Source organism: Dryas octopetala, chromosome 2, assembly GCF_963921425.1.
Source record: "Dryas octopetala chromosome 2, drDryOcto1.1, whole genome shotgun sequence".
In the NCBI taxonomy this organism is placed as follows: Eukaryota; Viridiplantae; Streptophyta; class Magnoliopsida; order Rosales; family Rosaceae; genus Dryas; species Dryas octopetala.
In genome coordinates this window covers 1,936,020-1,948,635 of record NC_141367.1, presented here as the reverse complement: position 1 = coordinate 1,948,635, position 12,616 = coordinate 1,936,020, and the positions used below count along the sequence as shown (strand labels likewise).

Sequence of the window (12,616 nt, the reverse complement as noted above, 5' to 3'; positions counted from 1 at the left end):
GTACCTCAATTTTGAAAACTTGCAAAAAATACCTTAACTTTCATTTTGTGTCAAAATAATACTTCAGTTAGTTTTTCTATTAGTAAAACCATTATCTGCTGACATGACAATGATATTTTCGTCTTTTTTGTAAAAAATAAATTAATATTTTTAAAAATTTTGGATAAAAAAATAATTAAAAATGTTAAAACTTTTAAATAAATATTAAAATATACATTAAAAAAAAACCCCCACCCTTTCTTCTTCTTCTCCCTTCTTTTTCTTCTGCAAATTGCAATTCCTTTCTCTCCCCCACCCAGCACCGGCCCCCTCCTCTCTCCCCCCAACCCAACCCAGCTCAGCCCAGCCCAGCCCAGCCCCTCCCCGACCCACCCCCCTCAGCCAGCCCCGATCCACCCCGTCCTCTCTCCTCGACCCACCCCCCCTTCTCACCCAGCCCCGACCCACTAAGGCTCTGGCAAAACAATACCCACTTGCCCCAAAACTCTCTTCATGGTCGTGCTTGACAATCAAAGGCGAGCAAACATCGGAGGCCACGAGCTCCAACAGCAACCATGACAAAAAAAATAGAGAAGTGCAATGTGCAGAATCTCAGTGGGGACTCAAATCAAAAAGGTGGTGTGGGGGTGTTGTTTTAAATGTATATTTTATTATTTATTTTAACATCTTTAATATTTCTAATTATTTTTTTTATTCAAAATTTTTGAAAATATTAATTTATTTTTTACATGTGGAAAAAAGATGAAAATGATCTTGTCACGTCAACAGATAACGATTTCATTAAGAAAAAAACTAACTGAGTTATTATTTTAACACAAAATAAAAATTAAAGTATTTTTTTATAAATTTTTAAAATTAAAAAATTAAATTAAAATAACATATAAAATTGAAGTATTAAAATATAATTTGCTCATAATTTTATATGACATAAAAATATTTTTAATATTTAGATTTAATTCGACAGATTCAACTTCCAGGTATATACAAAGGAATATAAGATCCTGAACCGTAGGATAGACTATAATAAATACAGATATGGGCAATGATCACTAAATCCATCTAAACCTAAGCCGGTTGTCTTAAAGAGGGAAAGTGTAAATTTATATACCAAAAATAGTGGGAAAGTTGTTCGTCGAAAATCATGGCTTGGGTCGGTCAATCAATCAACCACTTAATTACCTTCCCCATATCCTAAGTATATGCAAAATATGCTCATCACACCGCTTTCTCTTTAAATATATCTTTGTACAACACTTTGCGTGGTTTTATTGTGGATAGGAAGAGAGCTAGTACTAGTACAACCCTAGAGAAAGACAGAAAGAACATTAAAAAAAGAACCCTATCCAAGCTCTTAATTAAGATGTCTGTAAATCGTGCTCAAGCAGAAGAAGAAAAACCCAGCATGAATAATGATACTCAGTTTCTCAATCTCAGGGTTAAGGGCCAGGTTTGATTCTCTCTCCCTCTTTTTCTTGTGTATGTTTCAGTGAGTATATATATATATACTTGCATCTAATGGCGTGGCTTGACAACTTACTACAAATTAAAGCAAATAGTCTTGGGTGTCTGTTCAGACCACAAAAAAAAAAAAGTAATAATAATATATGGGTGTCTCAACTTCTTTCAAGATCAGTAGTTTGCATTGCGATGGTTTTTTTTTTTTTTTTTTTGCACTAATGATCTTTGAAAAGAAAGCTATATATATATATATATATTTTTTATATATAAAATCTTTGGAAAGAAAACTAAAATATAGGCGGTTATAATTTTGTTGATTTTTGTTAATATTGTCTCTCAAAATTTTGCTACGGGACTCACTGTTATGTCATAAATGTATGAATGGAATCAGTGGCAAATCCAGGAATCGAACGTCATGGGGTTAAGATTCAGTAGGCATGTTCCACCTAACAAATTTAGAGGTCTTTGATCTGATGTATAACATAGGCCTAACCAGTTATTTTTCTAATAATCTGAACAGAAGCAGTCTCATGAAGGAATTGAATGTTGCGAACACAAATTTCTCTGGTCATGTACCTGCTTTAATTGGAGACCTTCATTCCTTAAATTTGTTGGATATCTCCTCCTGTTATTTTTATCCTCATCTTCCATCTTCGGCAACCTTACTTAGCTAAGTTACGTACCTTAACCTTTCTTTCTTTCAAGACAAAGATCATAATAACTTCTACCCTTCAAGAAACAACAATATTTTCAGTGGCCAAGTTTCTTGGGTTGGAAAGCTAACTCTATTATCCCTTCGGTCAAAATAAATATCCAGACACTCTTCCACTGTCTTCTCTCCTTCTCTCCTCTTTCAGACATTTCTTCAAACAGCTTGCCCCTGCAACTCCACCAACATTCATGGGTTCAAGGGATCAACACCAATTTCCTCAAGCCTAGGATTTATGGGTTCATGGGGTCAATTGACCCTATTGTAGGTCCGCCAGTGAATGGAATCATGCATAAGGAGTTTATAAATAATTGGTGCATACAGAAATATTTGGGAAGAAAATTTATTTTTATAAAGATAGAGAATATAAAATGGTGGGTGGGGAGCTTTTATATTATTTTATGGGATGAAATTAAAAAAAAGTATTGTTGTTTAATTTGCTAAGATTTTTTTGTTGTTGGATAATTTGCTGAGTTAGTTATATATGTTTGCTTCATGGTTATTTATTTGATGTATGCAATTATTAATTAATTAAGTAGTGATTACATAATTTTCTTTGTATAGGATGATGCTGAAATGTTTTTCAGAGTTAAACAAACCACCAAGCTACACAAACTGATAGATGCATTTTGTAAGCATCGGTCCCTAGACTCCAAAACCGTCGCATTCTTGTTCGATGGCCGCCGTATTAAGGAGCATCAAACTCCTCAAGAGGTAAACTTTATAAAACAATTATAAAACCATATTCATGAAAGGAGTATAATTAATTATTGTGGGTGAAACTAATTATAATTACTTTAGATAATGCACTAAACGTATTTAAAAGATATTGAATAAAAATTATGTATGCATAATTAATCACCTAAGTTTTTAAAAAGCCTTGATATGCTATTAGTAGTGAACCACTCGTTTATATAGTAGATTGTTGTTCCTCTTTTCCTTTCATATTTGGTTTTAAACTAGACACTCTCTAATTCTAAATCATCCATGTGCTCCGCTTGATTCGGTGGCACGGTCGAGTTTAAACATAGAATTGCACATCAAGAAGTTTAAGCATGAAATTAATAATAATACATAAGATATGATCTTAAGCCTTTTTGGCCATTTATTGTTTTCAATTGATTGAAGGTTAGATGATTTTAATTCTTATATGAATAATAGTCCCGTGAATTAAGAAAAGATGTCTTCCAATAAAGATTTCTCTGGAATTTAAAGTCAGTCACTACATGTTTCGCAATAACAATTTGTGTTTCTCAATGGGTCGTGTTTTCTAATTAGTTGCTACTTGGTTTGTGCAGCTTGGAATGGAAGATGGTGATGAGATCGATGCCATGTTGCACCAAACTGGAGGTTCACATATAGCCTATATATAGGGGATATGGTGCAACTTGAAAGGATGGTGTGGTTTGAAGTGGAAAACTCCTTGCTAGCTATATATTAATAGAAAAATAAGGAAGCTTTGTAGACTAACCTCAAGTCTCAAACTTTAAAGCTTGTGATCTAAATTTAAATGCGACCTAATTTTCGAAATAATTTTGATGAGGAAATTACCAATTTGGTCAACTTATTGTTCATTTTGTCTCGGTTTGGTCTACAATTTTTTTTTTCGCCATTTTGATCCACAAACTATTTGACGTTTGTCATTTTGGTCTATTCCGTTATAATGTTAGAGAGCTGCTATTTGCACACCCCTAATTTTCTCTTTGCACACCCCTAACAACCTAATTTGTGAAATTACTTAATTGACACAAAGTGAAATGACCAAAAAGGACAACCTTTATTATTTGAAAAAAAAAAAACTCTCCTTACACACCCATCTCAACACTCTTACACACCCCACCCAACACTCTTAAACCTCAGCCAAAATAATCCTAAAACTCTCATTGCACACCCCCTCCTCTCATAACCTCATCTCTTCATTTTTCCTCCATTAAACCCTAAGTTTTCTCTCTTGGTCACATATACGCAATAAGATTGTAGAAATACATATTAGTTTTCATGAATGGAGCCTTCACTCGTCCCTTATTCGCCTTCCGACGAGGTATGATCGTAATTTTTTGGGTTTTTTTTCGTGTTTTTCATTTACTGTTCGCGGTTCATTCGGCAAACCAGTACCGAACGTTTCTGCATTGTTCGACAGATGACTACCGAACACAACTAACATATTCGGTGGTTAACTGCCGAATGAAAATTACAAAAAAATTTTAAAAAATCCATTCGGTGACTGTTTGCCGAATGAACTTATGAATTCCGACAGACACATGCCGAACATTTTACATATGTTCGGAAGACATCTGTCGAATGAATTATTTTGTTTACAAAAATCGATATTGTTCGGTAGTCAACTGTCGAACGAAGGTTATTGGTTCGGCAGATTACTACCGAACAGTATGATTTCGTTCGGTAAGCTTCTACCGAACAGATTCATTTCGTTCGGTAACCTTCTACCGAACGTACTGTTTTAACATTATTTTCATGTTTTATGTGTAGGATGATGAACAATATGAGCAATATGGTGGTGCTTCTACTCGAAACAGCAAGGTTGAGGACTACATTGGGGCCGAGGTCAAGGTCGAGGTCGAGGCCAAGGTTTTGATCGAATACTCACGTGACTATAATAATGAATTCACAACAAACGAGGTATGAATTTGTTATTTGGGAAATATATGTTGCAAATGTAGTTGAAATGTGAATAATGTAAATTACATATGTGTAGATATTTCATTCGAGGGATGCATTGGTTAGCTGGGCACGTGCACAAGGAAGGACGAACAGCATAGTCATTGTCATTATGAGGTCTAATACAGCAGGGGTGGGGAAAAAGAAAGCTAGAGTGTTCCTTGGTTGCGAACGAAGTGGTCACCATAGGCCATCCAAGTATGATGCTGATAGTTGTATAGTAAAACGTCCTAAGGATGGTAGGGACTCTACTACAAAAAGATGTGGATGCCCCTTCTCATTAAAGGGTGTGCAAACTGGTAATGAGGATGAATGGATGCTAAGTGTGGTATGTGGAGTGCATAACCATAGAGTTTTAGTTACTGGTGAAGGACATTCATTTGTGGGGAGAATATCTGAAACAGAGAGTTCTTTATTGGTGGATATGTCTAAGAGTTTAGTGAAACCGAAGTAGATTCTGACCATCTTGAAGGAAATGGATTATTCGAATACAACAACAATCAAAACAATATACAATGTCAGACACCGCAATAGGGTGAAAGAGAAGGCTGGAAAAACTGAAATGCAGTGTTTGCTAAGTAAGTTATCTGAACACAAATACTTTGAGTGACATAGATGTTCTGGTGGTGATGATATTGTGACTGATTTGTTTTGGAGCCACCCTGGTTGTGTTGATCTCTTACGTGCATTTCCACATGTATTGATCATGGATTGCACGTATAAGACTAATAGGTACCGTCTGCCACTCTTTGAGATTGTTGGGGTCACATCCACAAACATGACTTTCTCAGTTGCATTTGCTTACATTAGTTATGAGAAGGAAGACAATTACATTTGGGCTTTGACTAGATTGAGGTCGTTACTCAGCGATGATTGTCTTCCTGGTGTGATTGTCACAGACCGAGATCTAGCACTCATGAATGCAATCTCTGCAGTTTTTCCTACTGCTAGACATTTATTGTGTAGGTGGCACATTAGCAAAAATGTGATGGCAAATTGCAAGAAAAAGTTTGGAACCAAGGATGATTGGGATAAGTTTTATAGTTCATGGTATTCCTTGGTAAATTCAACGTCAGAAGATGTGTATTTAAGAGATTTACAGCAGATTAAATCTAAGTTCGGTTGGGTTCCTGGAGTTATTGACTATTTGAAGGACACTTGGTTGATACCTTTCAAGGAGAAGTTTGTGGCTGCATGGACAGACACATGTATGCATTTTGGTAATACAACTTCCAATAGGTAAACACTTTCACATATTTGGCATTACTGGTTAATTATTATATTGTGTTGCATATAAATTAACTTGACTCTATTAATAGGGCGGAAAGTGCACACGCGAAGCTAAAAAGGGAACTTGGTTCTAGCCAGCTTTCCTTTGATACCTCTTGGGCACATATACACTCATTGTTAGTATTGCAGCATACACACATCAAGGCATCATTTGAGAAGAGTCGAACGTTTGTCCAAGTCAAAATGAGACAGCCGGAATTGAAAGATTTGATTGGTTATGTATCTATGGCGGCATTGACTATAATTGCTTGTGAGATTGGCCGGTAATTTGGATACTAACTCAACTATAATTACTACCATGAACACTTCATTAATGTGATGCTTACTGACTAATATAATTCTTTTCTTTTTGTAGGGCCGATTCAAATCCGACTGGAACATTACCGTGTGATTGCACTATTCGCCATACACACTGTTTGCCATGTGCACATGAGATTTTGTCGTATAGGCGACGTAAGATGCGTATTCCACTTGATTCAGTGCATCCCCGTTGGAGAAAGTTGGATATGCTTCACGAACCACAAGTGATAGTGTCAAATCCACCGGTTCAGTCAACACTTGATAGACTAGCAATATGGATGGAAGGACAGAATGAGGACACTAAGAGGATGATAAGTTTGAAAATAGAAGAGCTTATGAATCCAGATATAACGGTGCTAAAAGAACCGTGTGCGAAGGTAAAGACTAAAGGGCGCCCTAGTAAAGCTGAAAATTCTACCTGCCGTTTGCCATCTGCCTTCGAGTATGCACTTTCGGGTCAAGGTAGCCACTCACCATCACCTACAATATGTACAGTTGGCACCAATTCGCCAAAGGCAAGAGTATCAAAATTGAAGGTATATAATTCATTTGGATGATCTTACTTTATTTTACTAATACTCATTGCATAATCGGATTTATTTATATTTTTCTACAGGCATATAAGACATCACTCACGCCATCTGTTCCGACCCACCGGTATACACAGCAATTCAAAGCTAGCATTAGGCCATTCATTACCGGTGCCACTGATGTGAAATCCGACGGTCATTGTGGGTATAGAGTCGTAGCTTTGGCATTGGGGTTGGGTGAAAATGCGTGGCGGAAAGTGCGTATAGATTTATTCCACTCGTTACGGTCATTGTCCATCCTATATGAGTCCATATTTGGTCGATCTCGAGTTACTGAGCTAAAGCATTCGATTGAGTATTTTGAAGAACCTCTTATTGCACCAAAGGATTATTGGATGGACATGCCGGAGATGGGATATGTTATCGCGACATGCTATGGTGTAGTGGTGACCCATGTATCTAGGTCGTTATGCTTAACATGCCTACCATTTAGCGTACACCCAGATATACTAGAGGGATCCGAGATTCGTGAGATTGGTATCGGTTTTGTCAATGACGATCATTTCGTACAGGTATACATTGAACTATATGGTTTGTTTTATTGGATATTTAAATTATTTTTATAGGTACACTTAGTGGATATTTATTCCATATTTATTGAACTCATGTGTACTGCTATTTTATAGGTACACTTAGTACCGGATCATCCCATGCCACCTATTCCTACTGTGTGGACCTTGCATGCCACCGAAAGCGCAAAAATGTGGTATACTAGATACCAACATCGCCTTGAGCAATTCAAAGAATTTGTGTGCCATAGTGATCCATCCACACAAGAACCCGTGTCTCTTGATAGTGGTTGATTATGTTCTGGACTTGATGCATTTACATTGAGTTATGATGAGATTATTGTATTATTTAAATATATATAAGTATGTGGATTTAAATATATATAAGTATGTGGATATTTGTTTTGCATGAACCTAAGTATTTTACATAAATAATGAGGTGGATTCAATTATATAAATTAACCATAGTATTTGACATAAATAAAACCTTATCTAGTTACAGAAACTACAAAAATATGAAGTTATAATCATTGGCGGGGACGCCGTCTCGAACCGCGTTGGTATGTCATAGTGTCCTGCAAGTGCGTCCCCTGTAAAATATGTTGCAAACTCTGAACCGACTGATAGAGGTAAGTAGGACGTGTGATAGCAACTTCTTCGCCCATGTCAATAATCAGCTGGGTAATTTGTAGCATCCGAGCCTCGCGCTCCTAAAAGCCAAAATATGCGAACATTAACAGATGCAATCGGAAAATGAGAAAATTTATTGTGTAAATTTACGTACTCGATAGTATGCAATATCCGATGTGGCGTGTGGGTCAAATGCACCTCTGCGAATAGGGTTGTGGACGATTGGATGTGATATAGAGGTGAACCAATCGAGGTACCCTCTCACAGTATCCGATGGCCGCCTCACCGGTATACTGCGCGCCTCCTCAGACAACACGTGATTCCCCCATGCCTCCCACACACCAGCTAAATAATTGTACATGGGTCTGTATGAGTGCGCATTCGAACCTCTAACCCCCTGAAAAACAGCACGTGGTGCAGGGGGGATCGTCTGTACCCTCCCAAACTGCCTAAGTACTCTCTCGGGACAATAAGGCTCAACAACATCAAAACACCTTATCATCCCTGTGAAGAATGCTATAGCTGGCAATGTGTGTGCTTGTCTTTGGGATTTGTATGGTTCCCAAATAACCTGAAAAAAAACAATAACATTATATAGTTGAAAACATTAACGTAATAATATAATCCTAAATTTATAAAAAGAATTGTAAATTACAAATATACCTCGTCAGCCGACAAAACATCAAGTCGTTGCCGTATTCTTTGCACTGCTTCAAGATCACTGCCACCATCCCGCCTTGGAGTCCAGCGGAGCGCACGAGGTGAATTCTCGGAATAATTCATATCGTACGATGGACCGAAAATGGTGTGCATGTGCTCGTACACCCAAGCCTCTATCAGTGTCATATATCCGCCGATTTGTTTGACACCAGCTCGAGAGGCAAATCCAAACTGCCTAAACAACCATGCTAGGCATCCAGCGCTCCATGCGTAATGGCTAACGGTGTCTAGATTAGTGAGCAGTCTGAGATATTGGACTTATACCCTTGTGCCAGTCTTATCTACAAACAGGGTACAACCCAATAAATACAACAGATACGCCCGGGCTGCACATTGGATTTCATGCTCAGAGTCGGCATCAGTGACATCACTAAAGCACGTACGTAACCACTCTAATCGTACGTACTCACCACCAAAGTCCATCAACTACTCTGATGCCTGATCCCCACTAACTCCTAAATATGCAGTTAGTAGATATTCAGAAATAATGTTATCATCGACAAGTGTAGCCACTGGTGCACCACCAACCGGAATGCCTAAAATGTTGGCTACATCATCTAGTGTGATGGTCATCTCACCAAAAGGCAGGTGGAATGTATTGGTCTCCGGATGCCACCTCTCAACAAAAGCGGACACCAACACTTTGTCAACCGTACGGTAAGAACACTGCACCAGTGATGTCAACCCAGAATTAATGACATATCCCTTCAACCGGTCATTATCTGTTTTGGCCCACAACTTCCACTCACGAAGCTTGGTGGTTTTGGACATGCACCTCAAAGGCTCCCGTTCCTAATTCAAACATAACCAAAGAAATTCACTCATTATTACTGCAAGTTACACAAGCATATAATACCAACTGTTAAAGATCATACCTCGTTGTTCCAAATGTCAGCAGCTACGTGAGTTCCATAACTCCTCAGCAGGGACGTGTCAATGGGACCTCCCGGGAAAGGCTCAGCAAGCTCGTTGGGATTATCCTCATTGTAATCCTCAACCGGAACCTCAGCTTGTTCAGGAACTGCCTCACGACTAGCTCGTGCTTGTACTAGCCTTCTTCGCCCAGAAGCTGTGGGTCGTGTTCTTTGCATATCATCGGCAACATCGGGGACTTCCCCTCTGGATGAAGATGCACCACGTCTGATTCTTCTTCTGTCCATCCTATATTTTCAAACAAGAAATTGAAAATTGTTTTAGCAAATATATGATTTTTTAAAAGCTTAAAAAAAAAATAAAAAAAATCAACACAGGTGGTTCGGCAGTCAACTGCCGAGCAAAGTGGCAACTGTTCGGCAATTGACTGTCGAACACAGTGGCCACCATTCGGCAGATGGCTGTCGAACCAAAATAGGGAAATTCGAAATTTTGCATTCGTTCGGTAGCGTGCTGCTAAACCAATTCATTTCGTTCGGCAGGTAACCACCGAACTAATATTCATTGTTAGACAGTCACCTGTCGAACCAAAATATGGAAATCCGATATTTTGCATTCGTTCGGTAGGGTTCTGCCGAACCAATTCATTTAGTTCGGTAGCTGACTGCCGAATGAAATGAATTCGTTCGGCAGACCAGTGCCGAACGAGCTGCGAAATCAGAAAACTAAAAACCCCGAAAATGCTCACTCCAAAACCCGAAATCCTCCCTACAAATCATCTCAAACAGACGAAAACGGTATTTGGGATGGATTAACTAATTCAAATTAGATAAAAAAGTATTAGATTTACATTTAAATAAACAACATTTACATTTACAACTAATTTATTCGAGAAACTCACTTCTAGTGGATGTGGTGGGGATAGGAGTGGCAGAAATTTGATGAGGCCACTGATGGAGTTCACGGCAGTGCTGACGACGGCGACGACGGCGATGACGGCGGTGATGAAGCCGGAGGTAGGTGTCGGCAATGGTGGGTGCTGGTTAGTTGTGAGGTGAGATGAGGTGAGATAGGGGGGGTGTGTAGTGTAGATGTGTTTGTGGGGGTGTGTAATGTTTGGGTTGAGAGGGTGTGTAAAGAGAAATTTAGACATATTAGTGAGATTGGGGTATTTTGGTCATAATAGGGGTGTGTCAAAAAGAAATTTTATGTTTGACAAATTAATAAGGGGTGTGTAGGAGAAAAGTGTGTGCAAAGAGAAAATTAGGGGTGTGCAAATAGCAGCTCTCTAATGTTATATATAAACATACTTTAAATGGAGGGGCAAATGGTCCATTTTGTCCTATGTTTTCTAGTTTTTCTTCTTAATTTTGACCCAACTTTTTACCTATCAAATTTCAACCAAATTCAGTACTCTTATTCTAGTTTTGAAGCTATGAATCTCCTCTTTACAACCATATAAAAAACATTCAAAACGGAGTTATAAAACTTGAGATAAATAAACACAAAGTAGGCTACCAAAAATTGTCATTTTTCTATCAAATTTTCAAATTTTCTTTCGACTTTAATTTCCTTCGAATTCAATACCTCAAATCAATTTATTAGACTACTAGAAATATGTTTAAAGTCTCTCAATCCATCACCCAACCTTACATCAACTTAAAAATCAAAATCTCAATTAAGAACATAAAATCTCAAAACTAAAAAAATTAATAAGTACACCCCAACCCGAATTTTCCTTCAATTCTCATTTAGTTTCTAGGTATTTGGGTCACAAAAAGAAGAGAATTGAAGGGTAATTCGGGTTGAGGTGTACTATTATCAATTTTTTAGTTTGGGGGTTTTATGTTCTTAATTGAGATTTTGATTTCTAGGTTAGTTTGAAGTTGGATGATGGATTAGGATACTTTAAACATGTTTCTAGTAGCCTAAGAAATTGATTTGTGGTGTTGAACTTGAAGGAAATTGAAATTGTAAGAAAATTAAAAATATTTATAGAAAAATAGCAGTTTCAGGTAACTTACTTTGTGATCATTTATCTTAAGTTTTATAACTCTGTTTTAAATGCTTTTTATATGATTATAAAAAGAAGATTCATTCAAAGCTAGTACAAGATTGCTGAATTTGTTGGTGATTTGATATATAAGTTAAAAGTAGTTGGGTCAAAATTAAGAAGAAAAATTAGAAAATAGGAGATGAAATGAACTATTTTGCCCCTCCATTTAACGTCTGTTTATGACATTTTAATAGAATGGACAAAAATGACAAACGTCAAATAATTCGGGGATCAAAATAGCCAAAAAAAAAATCGTAGACAAAATCAAGACAAATGAAACAATAAGTGGACTATTTTGGTAATTTTCTCTAATTTTGATTGTTGATCATGTTGGTCAATTTTGGTTTCCATCTCAAGATTTAATTTGCCATGTGTTGTTATATATGTCGGTGGTGCTCTTTTCTTAGAGGAGTTCAATTTATAAAATAAAATTACTATTCTCCTTGTGTCTTGTATAGATTTATATTTAAAGGCCTAGTTGGTATTGCTGTGAAGTAAAACGATTGAGTGTTTTGTAAACTATATTTTCAAAAATGTTATGAGTGCAAAAAACAGTTTTAAGATATTTGGTAAATTTTAATGTAAAACTGTTATGACTGGTTATAATTACTAAAATAGACATAATAAATATGCGGGGGATAAACATTTGTCATTTTATATAAAAATTAAGGATATATTGGGCAATTAAATTTTTTTAATTAATAAGGCCCACAAATTTCATTCACTGCAGACTGCAGTTTTAAAAAGCAAGTGGATAGCTTCTTTTTAAAATTTTAGTAAGTGACCTAAATGGTAAGGCAGT

General features: G+C 37.0%; 1 protein-coding gene and 1 pseudogene across 1 annotated transcript; both read left to right on the top strand.

The window, feature by feature from the left end:
• Positions 1-596: 596 nt before the first annotated feature.
• LOC147292432 (small ubiquitin-related modifier 1 pseudogene) lies at positions 597-3,540 on the top strand (annotated as a pseudogene).
• A 629-nt stretch (positions 3,541-4,169) lies between these two features.
• LOC147292431 (uncharacterized) lies at positions 4,170-7,829 on the top strand. Its single transcript, XM_086230331.1, has 8 exons — positions 4,170-4,208; positions 4,658-4,807; positions 4,884-5,296; positions 5,462-6,085; positions 6,166-6,399; positions 6,492-6,972; positions 7,053-7,538; positions 7,653-7,829. The coding sequence occupies exons 1-8, from the start codon at positions 4,170-4,172 to the stop codon at positions 7,827-7,829; spliced, it is 2,604 nt and encodes an 867-aa protein (XP_086086457.1).
• The last annotated feature ends 4,787 nt before the right edge of the window (positions 7,830-12,616 follow it).

Coding starts and splice junctions, on each gene's coding strand:
- LOC147292431 (XM_086230331.1), top strand. CDS start 4,170: ATGGAGCCTTCACTCGTCCCTTATTCGCCTTCCGACGAG. Junction 6,400..6,491: donor ATTGCTTGTGAGATTGGCCG/GTAATTTGGATA, acceptor TTCTTTTTGTAG/GGCCGATTCAAATCCGACTG. Junction 6,973..7,052: donor CAAGAGTATCAAAATTGAAG/GTATATAATTCA, acceptor ATTTTTCTACAG/GCATATAAGACATCACTCAC.